This window comes from Clupea harengus, chromosome 11 (genome assembly GCF_900700415.2).
Source record: "Clupea harengus chromosome 11, Ch_v2.0.2, whole genome shotgun sequence".
NCBI lineage: Eukaryota > Metazoa > Chordata > Actinopteri > Clupeiformes > Clupeidae > Clupea > Clupea harengus.
Window position 1 is genome coordinate 24,688,026 of NC_045162.1, and position 17,783 is coordinate 24,705,808.

Here is a 17,783-nt window from a genome sequence, read left to right on the forward strand (position 1 = left end):
GATCCCGAATACATTTTGGGCATGTCTTCTCGGAAACACTGTAAATACCAGTCGTTCCAAACAGTAGGCTCTCTATTTGGGGTGTTAATTAAAATGTAGATCATGTCATCGTTGTCTCAGCAAATAATTTGGCTAAATTGCCAGCAGAAGCAGATGGTCTGTTATTTAAATGCACTGCACAGCAATAAAATTGACCGAATAGCCGTATCACAGTCACTCAGATCTCCGTTCAACATGGCATATTTGTGAGTGAGGGTAAATTAGGCTGAATTAGGCTAAATTCAGAGACTGAATTATACTGAAATAAAGTTATATGTTTGACACACAAACACCTCAAATATATTTTCTGTAGCATGCACACGTTTGTCCATAAGATCATGATATCTTGCACCTACAGCACCAAGATTAGGGCTGATTTAATGATTTGTGATTAATTAATCTAAATCAATCGCATATTAATTTGCCGTGAGAATCATTTTTCTTTTTACATATCTATCAGATTTGTGAAAATATACGTCAATTCACAAAGCAAACAAACCTTGCCAGTGTGATGTTCACATCATTGGCAACCAACTGATCCTTCGATTATTTTCATTAATGAAGAACGCATTTTCTTTATTCGTGATTATTCCATGTCATAGTTTGCATAGCAATTTAACTAATTTCGGTAACGTCAGATTACACACACAGTGAGCCCACTGCTGTGATCGTGCTTGCTTGCGAATTTACGTCACCAAAACACCCGCACCTTATAACTTTGCTTTCTCCGCGATCAAATTCAACTTTTTTTTTTTTTTAAATAGCATAGCAGAATAACAGTTCGTTTTACAGTTCTGTTATTCTGTATTTTACAAATTACTTTCGAGTATTATCAGAAGTTTTTGCGCAAGCGTTTCTGACGTTCTGGAATTCTCCATCTCGAAATCGAAAACGAGGCGATGTATAATCATCCTAAATTGTGGCTGTTGACCTAACCTCCACCTATCAACACAACCCAAAACACTGATAATAGCTCCACATCACAAGAGGAAAAGAAATACGAACTATTATCGTAACGTAAGACTGTTGTGAAGGTTGTGGACTCTTTTGGAGGTCGCAATTGGAACCCATCAATTATGGCCGCCGCTGTCACTGTTTTCATAGTCGTAGCAAGCATTTGTTTGTTGTTTGTAAACATTTTGTGCACATGTATATGTGCATGGAACAAAAGATAATACATTTTTATGCATGGTAAAGGTTTTTAATTCAACTGCAAAACAAACAACAGCACTTTGGGATTTCTGGGGCTCTACAGAGAACTAACTATTGAAAAGGGTATGTAATCAGAAGCAAATAGTCAGCCTTTTAAAATAAATTTCTATATAGGGTGACCAGTTGTTTTAATGCTGGTCAATTATTGACTGTGAGTACTAAGACCAATAGAAACATTCAAATAAAGCTACTAAACATCGCTTTTGCCTTGAGTATACCACCCCATGATAAAATGCATTGTTCCTCCCAGTTGTCCTTGACAAAGGAAACATTTCTAGAGTTCTGACAAAGCTGGAACTGCCTTTAGCCCAAACACTTTCGTGGTCATAAATACAGAAAATAACATAGGCTACTCTTGGAGGCTTGGGAGTTGCTCCAGAGGTTGGGCAAAGACCGGTACCCCAACTTTGAGCTGAAGCAGTGACAAAATATTGATATATTGAATATTGAAGTGCATGAAATCATGCCTATAGCACACTTGCATTGAGTAAGTGGTTATGCGAAGACTGAGGACGGTTGGTGTGCAAGTTTTGTTAGTTATCAAAGTGAAACCTCTACTTCTGCCTCAGAGAGTTCAGTGGATCCCAGTCATCCATGATGGTGTCACCTGAAAGGAGGTTGTGAATAGATGGGGCCCAAGTCTTGTCTCCTCTAGGGTCAAGACCACTATATTAGAGGTTTCATCTCCATTATTACATTTCAGCATACAGTGGAATCCTTTCAGAAATAATTTCCAGTTTTTTTTTTTTACTTTGGGGACAAGTGAGACACAAGACAGAAGTAGAGTATAATGTTAGTTGCATAACCCAATAAGTCCCATTTGACATTGTCATTAATATTGTAACATGCAGGGGGGATGCCCATGTGTAGGAGACTGTAAGTGACTCCCAGCATGTTTTGCGGTTAAAAGAGGGGGGGGTGGGGGGATTGTGACCAGGGACTTTTGGAATGGAATACCATGCAACAATAAAACCAGAGAAATGTAAAAAGAGATAGGTAGCATTAGTTTACGATCTACAGATAATCAAAACCGGGTGACTGTTGCTAAGCACTGTTTAGAAGTTTTTTGCATTGATGATCTCTGTGAGAATGTCCACCATTACAACTCCGAATGGAAACAGAAGGCCGGCTATTCACCGCTGCTTAAGCCTTAGGATATGCCTTCAGCTGGCCCGGTCTTGAATGGAAAATGGCCACCAGTGTTCTGTTTATGTGTAAACTGAAACTTATGTTCCAGTTTAGAATGTTCCTTGCGTCTCCCTTGTGTGTCCAGTGTTAGCGCGTATGACTATACCAACGGAACCGTGAGGGTCTAGAAGCAGTTCACCGATATCCTCACAGTCAAGGACGTGCACACACACCAAACTGGTCCAGCGAGACATCGACACTAGAGAGGGTCACACGCCTAGAGTGACCAGATGCAAACAGACCAAATGTGGGACAAATAGTACATTTGTGTGGGACACATGGTGTTATGCCTTTTGGCTCATAATCACCTATAGTTTTTTCTCTAGTCAATTCCACAGCACACCAGTTAGGCCATAAAAGATACAGGCTACAGTTCTTTCTATATGAAAGATATGATAAGCCATGATGTTGCCTGGTAGCTTTTACCTTAACTGCAATTTATTTTTGTGACTTAGCAGAGGAGTTCACCAACCCCATGCGTCTGCAGTTTGACTGATGGTTGTCACAGTCACTGGATGAAAGCCAGGCTTTTAAAAAAGCTTGGTTATGTTGCATTTGTATGAGCCAGGTTGCTGCTTTTCTTATTTCTGACAATTAAAAACCAAATGACCAATGAAGATTATCTCAATATGCAAGATGCGGGACAAAAGGTCAAAATGCTGTGCAATACAATGCAAAGTATGACACTTGGTCATCCCCTAGCTGAACAGAATGTCCGACAGATGGCAGAGGCAGGCATCATTGAACCCCCGGGCACTCCCCAAGACCACTTTGTCTGCCGGCCATGGTCTCTGGCAGTTCAAAGTGCTTCCGTTCGAGCTCTTTAATGGACCAGCCACCTTCGAGCGCCTGATGGAGAGTCCTGGCTGGTGGTCACCGGAGCTGCTGTGGGGTCCACCTGGATAACCTGAGCGCAAAAAGGGTGTTTCTCCTTAGCTGATGAGCAAATTGATCAGTCCATGTACTGTTATCGAGAGACTTTTGGTCGTTGTGTATCGGGTGCGGCTGGTCAGATGAACAGGACGGTGGCACTACACCAAGACTGGCTTGCACCCTGCCAGACCTTGGCTCATCTGGACAGAGACTGAGGCTTTGCTTCCTACCCCCATTCCTTCTCCCCAAACCACTGACGACCCACCAGGTGGTCTCAGTGGCAGCGTCAGCTTCCCCAGCACCTCAGAGATTAGTGTGAGATTAGTGTTGAATGCCTGGGTTGTTGGGGACAACTAACCCGCTAGGTGTGGGCTGTGTGATGTGCAGTGGTTTAGTGAAGCTTCCGCATGCTCTAGGTCAGAGACAGCAAGTGACTCACAGCATCCTGTGGTTAAGAGAAAGAGAGTGTTCTGTTTATGTGGAAATGTTGTCTCCCTTTTGAGTCCAGTGGTAGCATGTGTGACTGTTACGAATTCGTCGTGTGTTCGCATATCCTGTCTGTGTGCTTTACGAAATAGAAAGCTTGCAGCTAAACGACATGGCGCTCACAAGCGTCTACTTTGATCTACTTTGAATCACATTTGCAAAATAAAAATAAACTATACACACAGGCCACAGGCTTTACCCCTGATCAACCGGCATAGATTGAGCTACCTTTACATTTCAAACTCTGACTCTAGTTTAAACGTAGGCTAAATGTACAACTTTGTCATTACGCTGTATAATTGGTTGTAGTTGGTCACCGATGTATTAGGATTATATGTATTAAAAAAATACTTAACACGCCACTCGATCATTTACGTGTATCTCTTTAAAACACCTGTAGGTTTGCTTCTGTCGTGAAGAACCGAAGAAACGTCTGAAAATGTGGGTATGAATGGTCATTGAGAGTCATCTCTTCCACATTCCTCATTGGTTAGATGAGACGCCGTCCACCAATCACAGTTCGACAGAATGCATAGGTGGCAGTGCTGATTTCACAGATCCCGGATCCTCCGATCGCAAGTGGGTCTGTAAGACTATACTTTTGCTAAAAATATAGTTTTGCTGGAAACCTACTATAACAGTTTATCATACATTAGACTACTCATTCGATCTATAGGCTGTCAGAGATACTTTCAGCTTCTTTCCAGCATTTTTAAAAGGAACACCCAGTAGTTTTGGTGTCGTTTACGTATTCGACCATCTCAACGTGAAACAGGCTAAACGACTGGAATGAATACATGCATGGACTGCGTGCGATAGAATCATCGATTCTCGCCCGACACGACTGTAAAAGTAGGCTATGTTGATCACTCCAGACAAGCCTGGATACAATGTAACTCCTGTTTATCCTGCTTGACAAAGTCTGACTCCTCCTACACCGGAGACGCCGCTTCAGTCTCTCATTTAATCGATTTTCATAAACTCAGACGAGGATTTTACGGGTTTGACACAATACTAAGTCTCTGTGTTAGTTACTTTTAGGCTATGTGAAACGCCGTGTTGTTACCTAGCGTGATGGAATGTCTGCTCACCAGAGACTGCGAGGAAATGCAAGGACGACATATTACTGTAGTATGTATACAGTGTAGTTTGCACGTAAAAGGAAATAATGGTTTAGCCTCACTAAATCTGTTGCTGTCATTTAATTACATCTTGGGTGATCAGTATGGGGATATGTTAACAGTGAACATTATTTACAATTACTTGAAGTTGCGTTTGTTTCTCGGCAGAGTGTGAGTTATGCAATGACATGTGGATGGGTCAACTTTTTTTGTCAGGATGTACACAGAACCTATACAGTACAACGCAGTTTAAAAAAAGTAGCCTACATGTTTTGACCCCCAAGACTGTTACTTCTACCTTCTTTGGAGGGGTCAAACTCTTCTAAGCCCCCCCAGTATTTTTTATCCTTGGGCTAAAGGGTGGGCTATTTAGAGTGTTGGCCTGCTGTATAATGTGTTTATTAACATGGACACTAGGGCTATACGTTATTAATGAAATGTTACTGTTAAATGGGAAAATCTATAGCCTGCAAAATATTTACTTTGTTCAAGGTTGAAAAGATTATGGCCAAGGCTACCACCAGGATGCTGATATCCTCTTAGAGTCCAGTAAGGGAGTTCCTCCCTAGTGCCACACACCTTGTGCAAATGTCACACCTTTCTTCCTCTTCTCCTCATACGTATTGGCTGGATTTTAGTTGTTTATTTATTTATTGTTAAATAAATGCTGGAGTTTACCAACCTTGATAAAGATTTAGACTGACTGCTTTAACACTTCAACTTTTCCCAATCCCTCATTTCCCCCAGGACATGGATGCTGAAAACGGAGAGTTATTTTTCCGGATCAAGGAGGAAGATGGTGTGTCTGAGGGAGATCTTCACAGCGGTCCTCTCTCGGGCAGTCATGCTCTTTGGTCCTCACAAAGTGTATGTGCAACTATTCAGTTTCTGTATTAAACTTCATGAACAGATTAGAAATGGACTTTGCCATATTTTGTAAAGCTACCATGGGGTAGACGGCACTGTCACGTTTCAAAAGGTATCTCTCCCTTCTGTTACCCCACAGGTTCTCAATGACAGTGAGACTGAGGACGTTCTTCATGCCATGAACCCAAATGACATGTACACCTCTGGGCTTCTCCAGGAGGCCCTCTCAGACAGTGACAGTGACATGTCTGAGGATCTGCAGTGTGATAGTCCCTTGGGATCAATAAAGGCTTCCCAGGACCTGTCTGTTCCCACAGTCTATCAGGTGGTCTATGACATCAGTGCCATAAGTGGCATGAAGACTGAACCAGAGCATCACAATGTGGATGTGATATCCATACAGCTTGGTAAGTGAAGCCAAATACAATGTACTTATCACATTTCTCTCATAATTGCTAGTCGATTTTCAAAAGTGATTGGTTTATCATTAACGAACCTTAGACAATTTTGACATATGTGAACCTCATATGTATTTCATGAAGTCTTTCTTAACATTGCCCCCTTTTCTATTTCTATTTTCCTTCCTATCAGATGAGTGGAGCTCTCAGATGCTGCTGTCAGACTCCTGTATTGTGAACGAGCTGCCTCTTGTTGCTGCGGGGAAAGTCGAGACTGTTCACCCCTCAAGTTATGGTTCCGGTGAGGTCAACCACTCAGAGACTTCACTGGTGAGTGTGAAACATTATTCATTATATCATATATTTTATCAGCAAGTCCACTTGCCCTAAAGCTAGCACTGTTATGTTTTGGTCAGGATTATCCAGACCTACATCTAACTGAAGAAGAACAGAAGCTTCTGACACAGGAGGGGATCGCCCTACCTAACAATCTCCCTCTCACAAAGGTTTGTGTAGTACACCTGAAAGAGTACAATTAGTATTCAGGTAGTGAAAGCCTCAATGTGTGCCTACATTTACCATCCATTTGAATTGCATGTCCCCTATCCAATGTATCTTTAAAGTCAGAGGAGAGGATTCTGAAAAAAGTAAGACGCAAAATCCGCAACAAACAGTCAGCTCAAGACAGCCGGCGCAGGAAGAAAGAGTATATTGATGGGCTTGAAAGCAGGTAATTCTCTTTCTTTTCAGAATTCATCATACAATTACGCACGGATGACTCCTAAAACCACACACTTTTGTAATACACTTTGAAGTGATGCAAGTATTGTTTAGTTCAAATCACTGAGACATTTGTTGTACTGGTACACCATGAAGCAGCATGTTTCATATTCTGTACAGTATATGTGTACAGTAGTGTGCATTAAGGTCTGCCTAAATCAAGCCCTTTGTGTGTGTGTGTGTGTGTGTGTGTGTGTGTGTGTGTGTTAGAGTGGCTGCTTGCTCAGCCCAGAACAAGGAGTTACAGAGGACTGTGGTTCAACTGGAGAAACACAACATGTGAGTGTCTCAGTTATTCGTCTTCTGTGTCTGTGACCCACGTGCTTATTGAAAAGAGCAGTATGACTGTAAACTTCTTCATGGGATCTTTTAAGAAGCCAATAGTGACAAGTGTAGCATGGACCAAACAGAGAACCATTAATAAAATGGTTCACCATGACTGAAAGTCTCTAGAAAGCTAAAATCCAAAGAATCCCTTCATACATTCGTACCTTGATTCACCAAGGGTTTCTCCAAAGATGTCTGCTTAAACGTTCTTCAAATTCTCAAAGTGTGGTGCATGAAAACAGGGCACTTTTTGAGCACATAGGTATTTTTGATGGTCCTCTGTATGTATGAGCAGCTCCCTTTTGGCTCAGCTGCGAAAGCTTCAGAGTTTGATCAAGCAGACCGCCACCAAAGCAGCACAGACCAGCACATGCATCATGGTAAGACAACGTAGATCTAGTTCCACAGTCTTAAAAGCTACTTCACATCTACGTTTCTACTTCACATCTACGTGTCTAAGAGAGGATTTAGTTTGCTCATGTGCAGTTTTTTGTGTACTATATCTAATATGAAACACAACTCTATGGATACAATTAAAGTAGTGAAAATGTACGCAAACACAATGTGTTAAAATTGCCTTTTTCAGTAGTGTCGTATAGAATAAACAGTAACAGTAAGTGATGTACAGTAATAGAGTGTAACTTTTTGTCTGCAGATTTTCCTTTTCTCCCTGGTTCTCATAATCTTTCCGAGTTATAGCCCTTTCAGTAGGGGCTCCTCAGCCGTAGCAGAGGGCTATGCTCCCGTTGGAGGTATGTGGTTTTCTAAACTTACTTCCTGGTAGATTAGACAACAACTTATTCTTTGTTGAATGCATCTGTTGGATAGACTGCCCTCACACCTGCACTGCTTGCATGGTGCATGGTATCAGCACCAGTATCGTCCAATCTTTGTGTGGTTTGTGCACAAGTTATTCAGGCCATTCTGATAAAAGGGTAACGGGCCTCTTTGTTTTTTATGCAGTCATTTCCAGAAACATCCTCACTGATCCTGCCGCGTCCTTGCAAATCTCCGAGGACACTGTCAACACGGTGGTCTCTCCAGACAGTGTGCCTTTTCCCCCAGACCTCAGTCAGTCTGACCCACCAGAACTGACCCTGTCAAGGCTGCAGCAATCTCCAGAGACTCCTGATACGGATGCTAGTGAGGCGTTGACCTTAGAAGGGAGCCAGCTTGGGAACAGCTCGGGTCTGACTGACACAAGGAGAACAGACCAAGTGGACCTGGGGGTGATTCAGTCGGCCAAACCAGGAAGTGCAAACATTGATCCAACTAAACCAGTCCATGCAGATGAGATGTGACCAGTCATGTTTTCATTATTTATTTTTCCCCTTTAATTTATGGTTCATTATCAACACCACCTTTCCCAGATGTTCTTGGCAGTACCTGTGCTTCACCTTCAAGTAATGTCTTTATGTATTTCCTTCAAGAAATATCTTCATTAGGAAATACATCTTAATTAATCCCAGCTTTCTTGAAGTGGCTAGGACATCTGTGTTTTGTTTTATTTGTGGTTTTGCTTCCGTTTATTATGCACTTCAAAGAGATGTATTCAGAGAATACTGATAAAGAGAACATGATGTGTTTTGTCTTTACATTTTAGAAGATTCAGACTTGCAGGTATCCCAAGTTGGTTAGGATACTTGCAATTTTCTCGTTTTGATTTTCTTTCTGTTATGAAGTGCTTCAGGATGCAGATGTGGAGGAGATTGTTAAAGCCAGATTCTCTTGAATCTGTCTTTTCTAATATCTGTAAACCCAGGCCTTATCAAGGATAAATGCCTTTTTTGAATTGTGATTTTAGTTTATTCTGTATTAAAGTTATACATAACTTTAGTTATAACAGTTTTACTGGATTCAGAATTCAGTAATTGAGGGAAATGTTTGATGGTACCAACTGCTTTTTACATAACTGTTTTTAAATGCAAATTGTCATTGTCTCTCCCGCTTATTTCAACTGTTTGGCACAACCAGGCTAGTCACTACTTACCAGGGGGGGTATTCCAAGACTAACCAAGATAAGTGAACTTGGAGTAGGTGGTAAACCTCCTAATAGAAGAGCCCTATGGTTTTGTTTTCCTATCAAAACAAAGCTATAGGGCTCTTCTTTTAGGAGGGTTTACTACTTCCTCTGAGTTGACTTATCTGGGTTAATCGCTAACTCACTCACTTGGAATACCCCCCTGGTGTAAGCAGGCATACTTTCACTAAACAAAGACTGAGGGGTGGGACAGGCAGGTAGAGCCAGGCTGTCATTGCAGTTCAAGCCTGAAAACTCTGCCACCAGTTCGGCTTAAATGTTTGTAGATCTGCAAGGAAGACGTATATGAATTGTGTCCCGAAACACCAATCAAAGGGAAATAAAGCATTTTTTTCACAAGGTTTTGTTCATGTCGGTTTTTTTCACAGAATATTTTGCAAAGTTTTATCCAGATCACCAGGTGGCATTATTCACCTCAGTCAACTGTAAAGACACGTAGAAAGACAGATGAACTCAGAGTGTTTCTGCAACTGATGCCAGACCATACGATTTTCCCCTGAAATGGGATGCGATTATAACTGCTAGATGGAGTAATCAATCATCAATGGCCCAGTTGCTCTTTAATGCCAACTATTGGGCTTGGTCCAAACATTCTATGGGTGCTTGAGTCTTGTGGAACAGATATTTTAAAATGTGCCCATGCTCTTCAGTCCCCATCTGATACGAGGCGAAATAAGGTATGTAAGATTAAATTTAGAGACATATCTGCCTTAGTTAGTTTGAGAGGAATGTGGCCCTGTTAAGATATTTTCATTTGCGTCACATTCAGGCAAAACAAACAGAAATCGCCCATTTCAGAACTCGGGATTTTACACACTCAATCCGCTAGGGGCAGTCGAGTACAACTCAGAAATTACTCTTCAGGAGCCCGCCCATGGGAATGACAGTGCTATCCCTGAGTAGCATTGTTTTGGCTATTGGTATAAATTAAACCATGACTAAATTACAAAGTTCGTTTTCACGAATTAAAGTTTAATTTCAAAGTTTTCAAAGTAAGCTTCATTTCAAGGTGGTAAGTTGTCTCTTCTCATATTCTTCTCAGTGACGTTAATATTTGGCCACTGCTGTAAGTCAGCTTTCCTGTCATGGGATAGTCAGTCATGCGAATGTGTTGCCTGTAACATTACTCATATTATTTGTTTGGTTAGCCTACCACAAAGAAAAGGCTGTCCGTTTTGTCAGGTTTCCCGAAACTTCGGTCGTCCTGAAAGGAGACGTTTGTGGTCAACCTAGTTAAACTCTCCGTTGTTGCTCACTGGATGTTTAAGGTGTTGTTTTTAGAATACTGTTATACATCATAGCATCAAGTCGAAGTTCTGCTATCCTTTCATCCCACATTCAGAAATGTGAAATATACTTACCGGTAGTTCTTCCCACATGTCTATGTCGCTGGATTGTTTGTGTTTAGGAGCACTGGGTAAAGAAGTGTATCAGGCAATTGCCAGTAGATGGCGAACTACAAAATATTATGTTACCCTGTGCTCTGACACGATTCGTTTGATCATGTGTTTGTAATGAATGAATGAATGTATTGGTTGTTGGTCGAAAATGTACACCTACAAAGTAAAGGTACATACTTTTCCCTCAGTCACCTAGAAACACACTAGACTGTTGCATCAAACAGATGGCTCCACCATAAATGTAACCTAATTTTGTTTTCTGCATCAGAGAAAGTGACATGCTATTTGGGTGTGGTGCAAACACAAAAGAAATGGGTGTTCCCATAGAAATGTCTCCAAAGCTTTCAGTCTGCATGGTTCTCCTGGCTGTAGTCTCTAACAGGTAGGTTCAGTTTGTGTAAGGAGTGACGTATCAATTACTTGAGTGTCACGTTGCACTTTTGAATTGTCTTGTAAAGGAGTGTTTGCTGTAGGTTGAATCCTAACTTATTTTTCTCTGTTGTTCTGTCAGAGTGTTAAGTGCAACAGAACTAGGACAACATAACTCTACAGGTTTGATTTTTGCATTATTTGACATTTGTTTTACTAGAAAATTGAGGAAATTAAATGAACAGGGCTGCATGTTGTGGCTCTCCCATCTACTCATTTTTGTTCAGTCTTATGCATGGACTAAACCTAATATCTTGGATCAGATGAATTGTGTAAAACATTATAGACTGTCTTTTGTCACCTGCTGATGATTCTTGTAGCACTGCTGTGAGCATAACTATTGGCCATACACTCTGATGTACATTAAGATCTGATTTACCTCAGAGTTAAGCCATCATTTTAGCATGCCATTCATTCTTTGTGACCACCTTGCAGAACTGGTTCCTGATGGCACTTCATGCTGGCAAAAAGAGGAGTTTGAGGTGCTGGGGGAATGTTCTCCATGCGATTCTATTCAGTCAGTGAGTAATGACATTTCCTCAATAGCTATTTCTATAGTGTCTGTGTCATGGAGATTTTCACATCTGACATTTTTCTTTACTGTAAAGTTGTCTCATTTTCTTTCACAGAAATGGTGGCCTGCCTGTCATCCCACTGGTTACATTGAAAAGGTCAACTGTTTAAAGTCCAACAAGAATGACTTTAAAAGGTAAGCATCTCATCGAAAATAAGGTGTGAAACTAATATTTCACATCCTCTGTCAACACATTTCCAGACACATCTACATATTAATGATCTAATTTAACTGAAGTACATTGAAACATAACACAAAGTTTACAGATATCATTAGGAATACTGGCGTCATTAGGACATGACATGGACCCGCACATGACATGGACCCGTTCTCTTGTTATGCTCCGTTATGCAATATTACTCAGAAACTAAGAACACTATTGCAGTCTCTAACCATTGTCAGTACCACTGTGTGTTTTTGTCTCTGTGATTCTTTACCCAAGCTCTGCTACAAAAATCAGGAAATCTAAAGGGGAATGCAGTGTCCAATGCTTTTATCATCTCGCCTTTCTTCTTGTTTGCTCTTGTGCAGTTGTCACTCTGCTGTGAGAGAGGAGAGTCTCTTCTGGCGGTTTGAGGCAGTGATGATGGGCCTGACTGTTTTCTTCGTGCTGGTGGTCGTCAAGCGCCAGCAGGTGTTGGATCGCAAAGCATCAGTGAGGGTTTGGAAACAGATTCAGTCTTCAGAGTAGCTTACCATGGTTCAGAATGCTCGCAGCCGCACAGAAGGTTGCTTCTTCACAGAGTTTATTTGTATGTGACTTGAAGAGGCAAGGCAAGGCAACTTTATGTATATAGTGCATTTCATGCACATGTGCAACTCAATGTGCTTTACATGGAAAGACAATAAAGCATTGAAATAAATAAAAGGATACAAAAAAATAAGAGTAAAGTGAAACAAGTAAAAAGAAGATAATAAACAAAAATTTAAAAGTTCATTCAAACCCAACACAGGAATAGACCCTTAAGAGACTTCACAGAGGAGTCAAGAAATAGGCCTAGATAGTTTGTTCAAGCACACATTAAGCGAACAGGATATATCTCTCATTTATCCTTAAAAAATAGGCCTAGAGAGTTTGTTCAACCACACATTAGGCTAACAGGATATATCTCTCATTTATCCTTGAGAGTTCATCAAGCACACATTAGGCGAGCAGGATATAAAGTGAGTTTCTCTTTTTTGTTGTTTTGGTTGTGGCTTATTGAATTTGTGCAAATACACTACTGGCAGGTCTCAATACCACAGAGATAAGTTTTCACTTGAAACCTTGTAGCAGAAATGGATTATGTTACATCCATGACTGGTTCTCTTGACTTGGACTCTTTAGAAAAAAAAGTTTACTTCCAAAAAAGGAATCTTTCATCTGATATGATTATGAAGTATTTTTATGAAGTGCCCTTAATGTATTTATATTGACATACTGTTTATATTGCCAGTTGCAACATTTTATAAGAGTTCTATGTTACTACAGTTTAAAGCAATTTACAAGGATTTGGCATATTTTCGTCTCTTGTACTTTTGAATGATACAAAGATCTGTAAAGGGTTAAATCAGAAAAGCTTTTGGTGTTGGTGCTATGTAGGCTTTTCTTTTTGTGTTAGCTTTGTGTTTGTTTTTTCCCCTCAAAATTCTGCCTGTTATCTATTATACACTGGGCTTTAGTATGAAAGCATCAGAGGATGGATATTAGTAATCTACTGACAATGGGAATTGTTTAGGCTAACAGTGAAGTTACAGAAATACATAAGCCTTACCTTTTGCAATAATAAACTATTTTTATTGAAAAATATAGTATGCTTTACTTGTAGTCTGACTTACTTACACATTGACATAATATTCAATATTCACAATTAACAAAAATCAAAGTCTTTATTACAAGCAAAATATGCAGTTTTAAGTAGAAATCCATCATAATAAATATAAAACAGACATACACTGTATTGAACATTGTAATATTTTTGGTCATAAACATTTTAAGAAGAAGAGGTTGCACTTTGAAGCCCTCGGGCAGTCACAGAGTTGGCCAAAACGCGGCCCCTTCTTCACATAGCAGTAATCCCCAATGCTGCACTGGGAGAGAAAAATAGAGATGTTTAAGAGAGGAAGCTTTGACCATTACGTTTCTTTCAAACTTGTTTATCCTGAGAACAGTGTCCTTGAGTTTAGTTACAAATAATTTCCATCGTCTTGTGTTCTTTTGCCACTAGATGTCGCAGTTAAACCTATATTGGTGCTGATTTGTGGATTCAAGGTTGGCTTGTACAGAAACAGTCCCTCCAGGATTTTGCGATTTTTTTTTACAAAAAGACAGATTTTGTGTTGGTGATTAGAAATAATTGGTTTATACCTCCCTTAAACTCCACATACATTATAGAACTATTAATTACAGATACGGATCACAGACAACAGACAGATTATCTGAGTATTTTTGTTTTCAAATATTTTAATATTTTTTGCAATAGTTTCTCAAAAGTTATTTGTATGTGTTCTTCTGTCTTCATTTCAATGTAACACTTAGATGTGTCATCGTCAAATTTCGAATAACTTTTACAACCATACTTATATTGTCATTTCAGTCATACTAGAAAATTAAGGTGAAATGAAATGTCATTTACATTTACATTTACATTTAGTCATTTAGCAGACGCTTTTGTCCAAAGCGACGTACAAGGGAGAGAATATTCAAGCTACGAGCAATAGAACCTGGTGTAACAATAAATAAATACTACTTTACATTAGAAATATAACAAAATGAAATAAAAAGAAAGAAAGAGTGCAGAAGTGTAACTGCTGTAATTGCAAGTTACGCACTAGTCGAAGTGCCAGTTAGGACGGGAAGTGCTCTCTGAAGAGTTGGGTCTTGCCTTGGTTTGAACCTTTCCAAAATCACAACTTCTTGTTAATATTCAGAACAGTAGTTATGAGTAACCCTGGGCTGTTAAAGAAAACTGAACAGAAACCATGATTATTCAACATTTGTTGACCATTCCTGGCCTTAATTCGCAATATTCTACTCACTCAAATTACCCTTCAGTTGGCTCATGTGTGAGTTTATGAATGGGCTTTTAATTTGAAATGCCATCTCTGTGTAACAGCTGGACAATCATGTTCGAACACTCTTGACAACTAAATACAACGCAGAGAGACATAATGTGTATGTAGTTCATTTAAGTTTTTAATGAGATAACAGTTATATATCCTATGTCATGAACGTCAAGGGTTATTTCACTGTGGTAGTCCATCCATACCTCATACACCTGACACCAAATGAGTGGGAGTGGTTGAGACAGACTGCTCAGTAGGCTCAGGAGGCCAGAAACAAGTTGCAATTTAACACCAAGGCTTATTTTCTACAATTTTACATGCAATAAATAAGGAAGTCTTCAGTGTTGCAATAAATGTTGTAAATTGCTGATTTAGCATTGAATTCGCAAAATGCAGAATCGAGAAAACATGGAGGTACTGCATAGACTAGGGTGACCAGACGTCCACGTGACAGTTCCCGCTTTTAGTGGCCTGTCCCTGGAAATGTCCCCGTTTTTAACTGAATTATGAACAGACCAGAAGGTCCTAAGAAAGACTGGGCATCAGAGGAGACGGGAAGACGTCTTACTTGTTTCGGTCAACAGAGGTCTGGCTGCTCACTATAGCTTCGTATCACTTTTCTTCTTCTACTAACTACTTGCTATGTTGTGGTTTTTACAATTTGTAGATGCGGAATATGACCACCTTCACCATAGTTCATTACAATACAACAGTTACCATGGTCAAAATACATAAAAAAGGAACTCTCTTTTATAGATAAAAACATTGGATATTTTAATGATACATCGGCTGCCTAACTGGAGATTTCAGAAATCTAGTAACCTTAGCATAAACTAACTGTTTAGTTTCTAGATAGGCTACTGTGTTCTCTTTCATGTATCCACAATCCTAACTTTGTCGAAGATAGATGGTGGATTATTGATTAATTTGACTTGGCCTAGCACTCACTCACTTGAGGAAGACGACTGTGCTTTCTGTTCCACATAGCCATTCTTGGGTTCTGAAGTTTCTCTAAAACATTCTGAAGAACACCCAACTACAGGGAAGAAAAGACAATTATTTGTTATAGTAGCCTATAGGTGAAACTCGGAAAGAGTCCATGAAAATGAAAACAAATAATAACTGATGTTCTTTTTTTCTGCTTGTGTAAGCAAACTTACCAGTTCTCTCTTTTCCTCAACCGGTTTCTCGGATAAATCATCCGCCCATATCGCAGTCACAAGGGACGATTGCAACAGAATGTGTACAAAGATCAACAGGCCCAATAAAACTGAAGCCGTTTTGGCCATAGCCAGGTGTTCAATAATGCATAGGGTATCTTCAGATCCCAGCCGACTATATATTTCTCGCCGATAAATGACGAGAAACGCTGTCCAGGGTACTGAACTAAAGTTGAGCGTTAGATGTTGTCACAAACGTCCTTATTAGACTCTCAGACATCCGTTTTAAAAGCAAGGTAAACGCACCTCTCCGTCACCTACTGCCTTTTATACTATTAGTCCCTCTCCTGATTATGTCATCTAATTAAATTAACGGTAAGGTGGAAAACACAGACTCTTGATTATTTTACTGTTTGGTATCTCAACAGGAACAGTAGTGACATGTAATTATTTATAGCTAGCGTACAACTTCAAGCTGCATGGTAACGGGCTTCACAATAGTGTGATGTTTCTGTGTGTTGCTGTTATTGAACACTTGGAACATATTTGGAGAAAACAATGGTGCAGTAATAGGCTAAGTGACCCACTAAACACCGAAGTGGCGGCTTCCTTTTATTTTGTCATTACGAAACCTTGAGGGGGAATCCCTGGGGTAATTAATCCGTCTATGTAGCTCTAATCTTGTCCTTTTTTAGATGGGTTTAATAGACCGGTAACGTCATGACCATCACAGCGGGTGTTTCTCATGACGTAGGTAGGGTTAGCTACTCCATTGACCGGGAAGAATGCTCTTTACACATATAGGACACGCGCACTGGATAAACGACTCCACTTCTTGTAAAACAGCACTAGTAATAGGTTTGTAAACGATGAGCTGTCACATACCTTGTCCTTGTTTTATGATGAAGGTGTACATGACCTCTTAGGCAAACTTCATTTAAATGAATTGATCAAAATGAAATGGTAAATATACATCTTAGTTTTAAATTAAGTGACAAGAATGTACACAACTAAGGCATGTGTAAAAATACAATTTCAGTATCCACAACTGAGTAATCAACACAAATGTGTACATTGTTTGGGGATTTTTATTGAAATAACTTAGATGTCACCATGAGGAATAGTGATTCTATGTCCCAGCTCTGTGATGTCTATATGAGAAACAAATGCAGTTGGTGTATTTTGGAGGTTCACAGAGATACTTAACCAGTCACAATGTCAACTTGACTTATGTACTGAAGTGATGATAAGAGACCAACTGGAGGACTCCTGACTGCCCCATGGTGATGTATGTGTTTATGACGTAAAGTAATTGGTGAAAGCATGTTTTGAACTTCTCCAGGTCATACCCTAGGTCATAAAAAAAATGTCAAAGGTCAAACCGGTTTAATAATGCTTAGGTGTTTGACAGCTGAGTGTGGCTTTAAATTTGCCCAAAATTGCTAGGAGTTGACTTTACTACCAGTGCACCATGCTGTTTTAGCCCAGTCCTCTCGAAGACCCAGTGTGGGTCTATGGCCCCATAAGGGCTCTGAGGTGCTTGGAAGGGAGGTTCAAGATAAACAGGGCTGGGATGGACACAGATGTGAGGTATTATTCTTTGGGACCAGACAGCTGGATCTGATCTTCTGATCAAGATGTGTGGCAAACCTTAAAGGTACAACATGTACTTACACATGTACATGTATACATGTATATTATTGTAAATGTATTATTACGTGTGTGAGTTTGTGTGTGTGTGTGTGTGTGTGTGTGTGTACGTGCACATGTGTGCTTGGTCCTTTTGCACATATATGTCCACTTCATGTGTTCAGACCATTTAAAAAGGAATGAGACAAATAGA

General features: G+C 40.0%; 2 protein-coding genes across 4 annotated transcripts; both read left to right on the forward strand.

The window, feature by feature from the left end:
• Positions 1–4,210: 4,210 nt before the first annotated feature.
• creb3l4 (cAMP responsive element binding protein 3-like 4) lies at positions 4,211–9,671 on the forward strand. Of its 3 annotated transcripts, none has more exons than XM_031576741.2 (10): positions 4,211–4,381; positions 5,667–5,786; positions 5,926–6,193; positions 6,378–6,514; positions 6,601–6,690; positions 6,808–6,914; positions 7,175–7,243; positions 7,587–7,671; positions 7,947–8,043; positions 8,255–9,671. In XM_031576741.2, the coding sequence occupies exons 1-10, from the start codon at positions 4,250–4,252 to the stop codon at positions 8,590–8,592; spliced, it is 1,443 nt and encodes a 480-aa protein (XP_031432601.1). In that variant the 5' UTR covers positions 4,211–4,249; the 3' UTR covers positions 8,593–9,671. The 3 variants fall into 3 exon arrangements, with proteins under 3 accessions (XP_031432601.1, XP_031432603.1, XP_031432602.1); XM_031576743.2 differs by having other exon boundaries at positions 4,334–4,650; XM_031576742.2 differs by lacking the exon at positions 4,211–4,381 and adding an exon at positions 4,668–4,929.
• A 191-nt stretch (positions 9,672–9,862) lies between these two features.
• Positions 9,863–13,524, forward strand: LOC116222504 (protein JTB-like). The gene is made up of 6 exons (XM_031576896.2): positions 9,863–10,344; positions 11,001–11,114; positions 11,244–11,284; positions 11,597–11,682; positions 11,791–11,870; positions 12,267–13,524. The coding sequence occupies exons 2-6, from the start codon at positions 11,011–11,013 to the stop codon at positions 12,424–12,426; spliced, it is 471 nt and encodes a 156-aa protein (XP_031432756.1). The 5' UTR covers positions 9,863–10,344; positions 11,001–11,010; the 3' UTR covers positions 12,427–13,524.
• Positions 13,525–17,783: the final 4,259 nt, after the last annotated feature.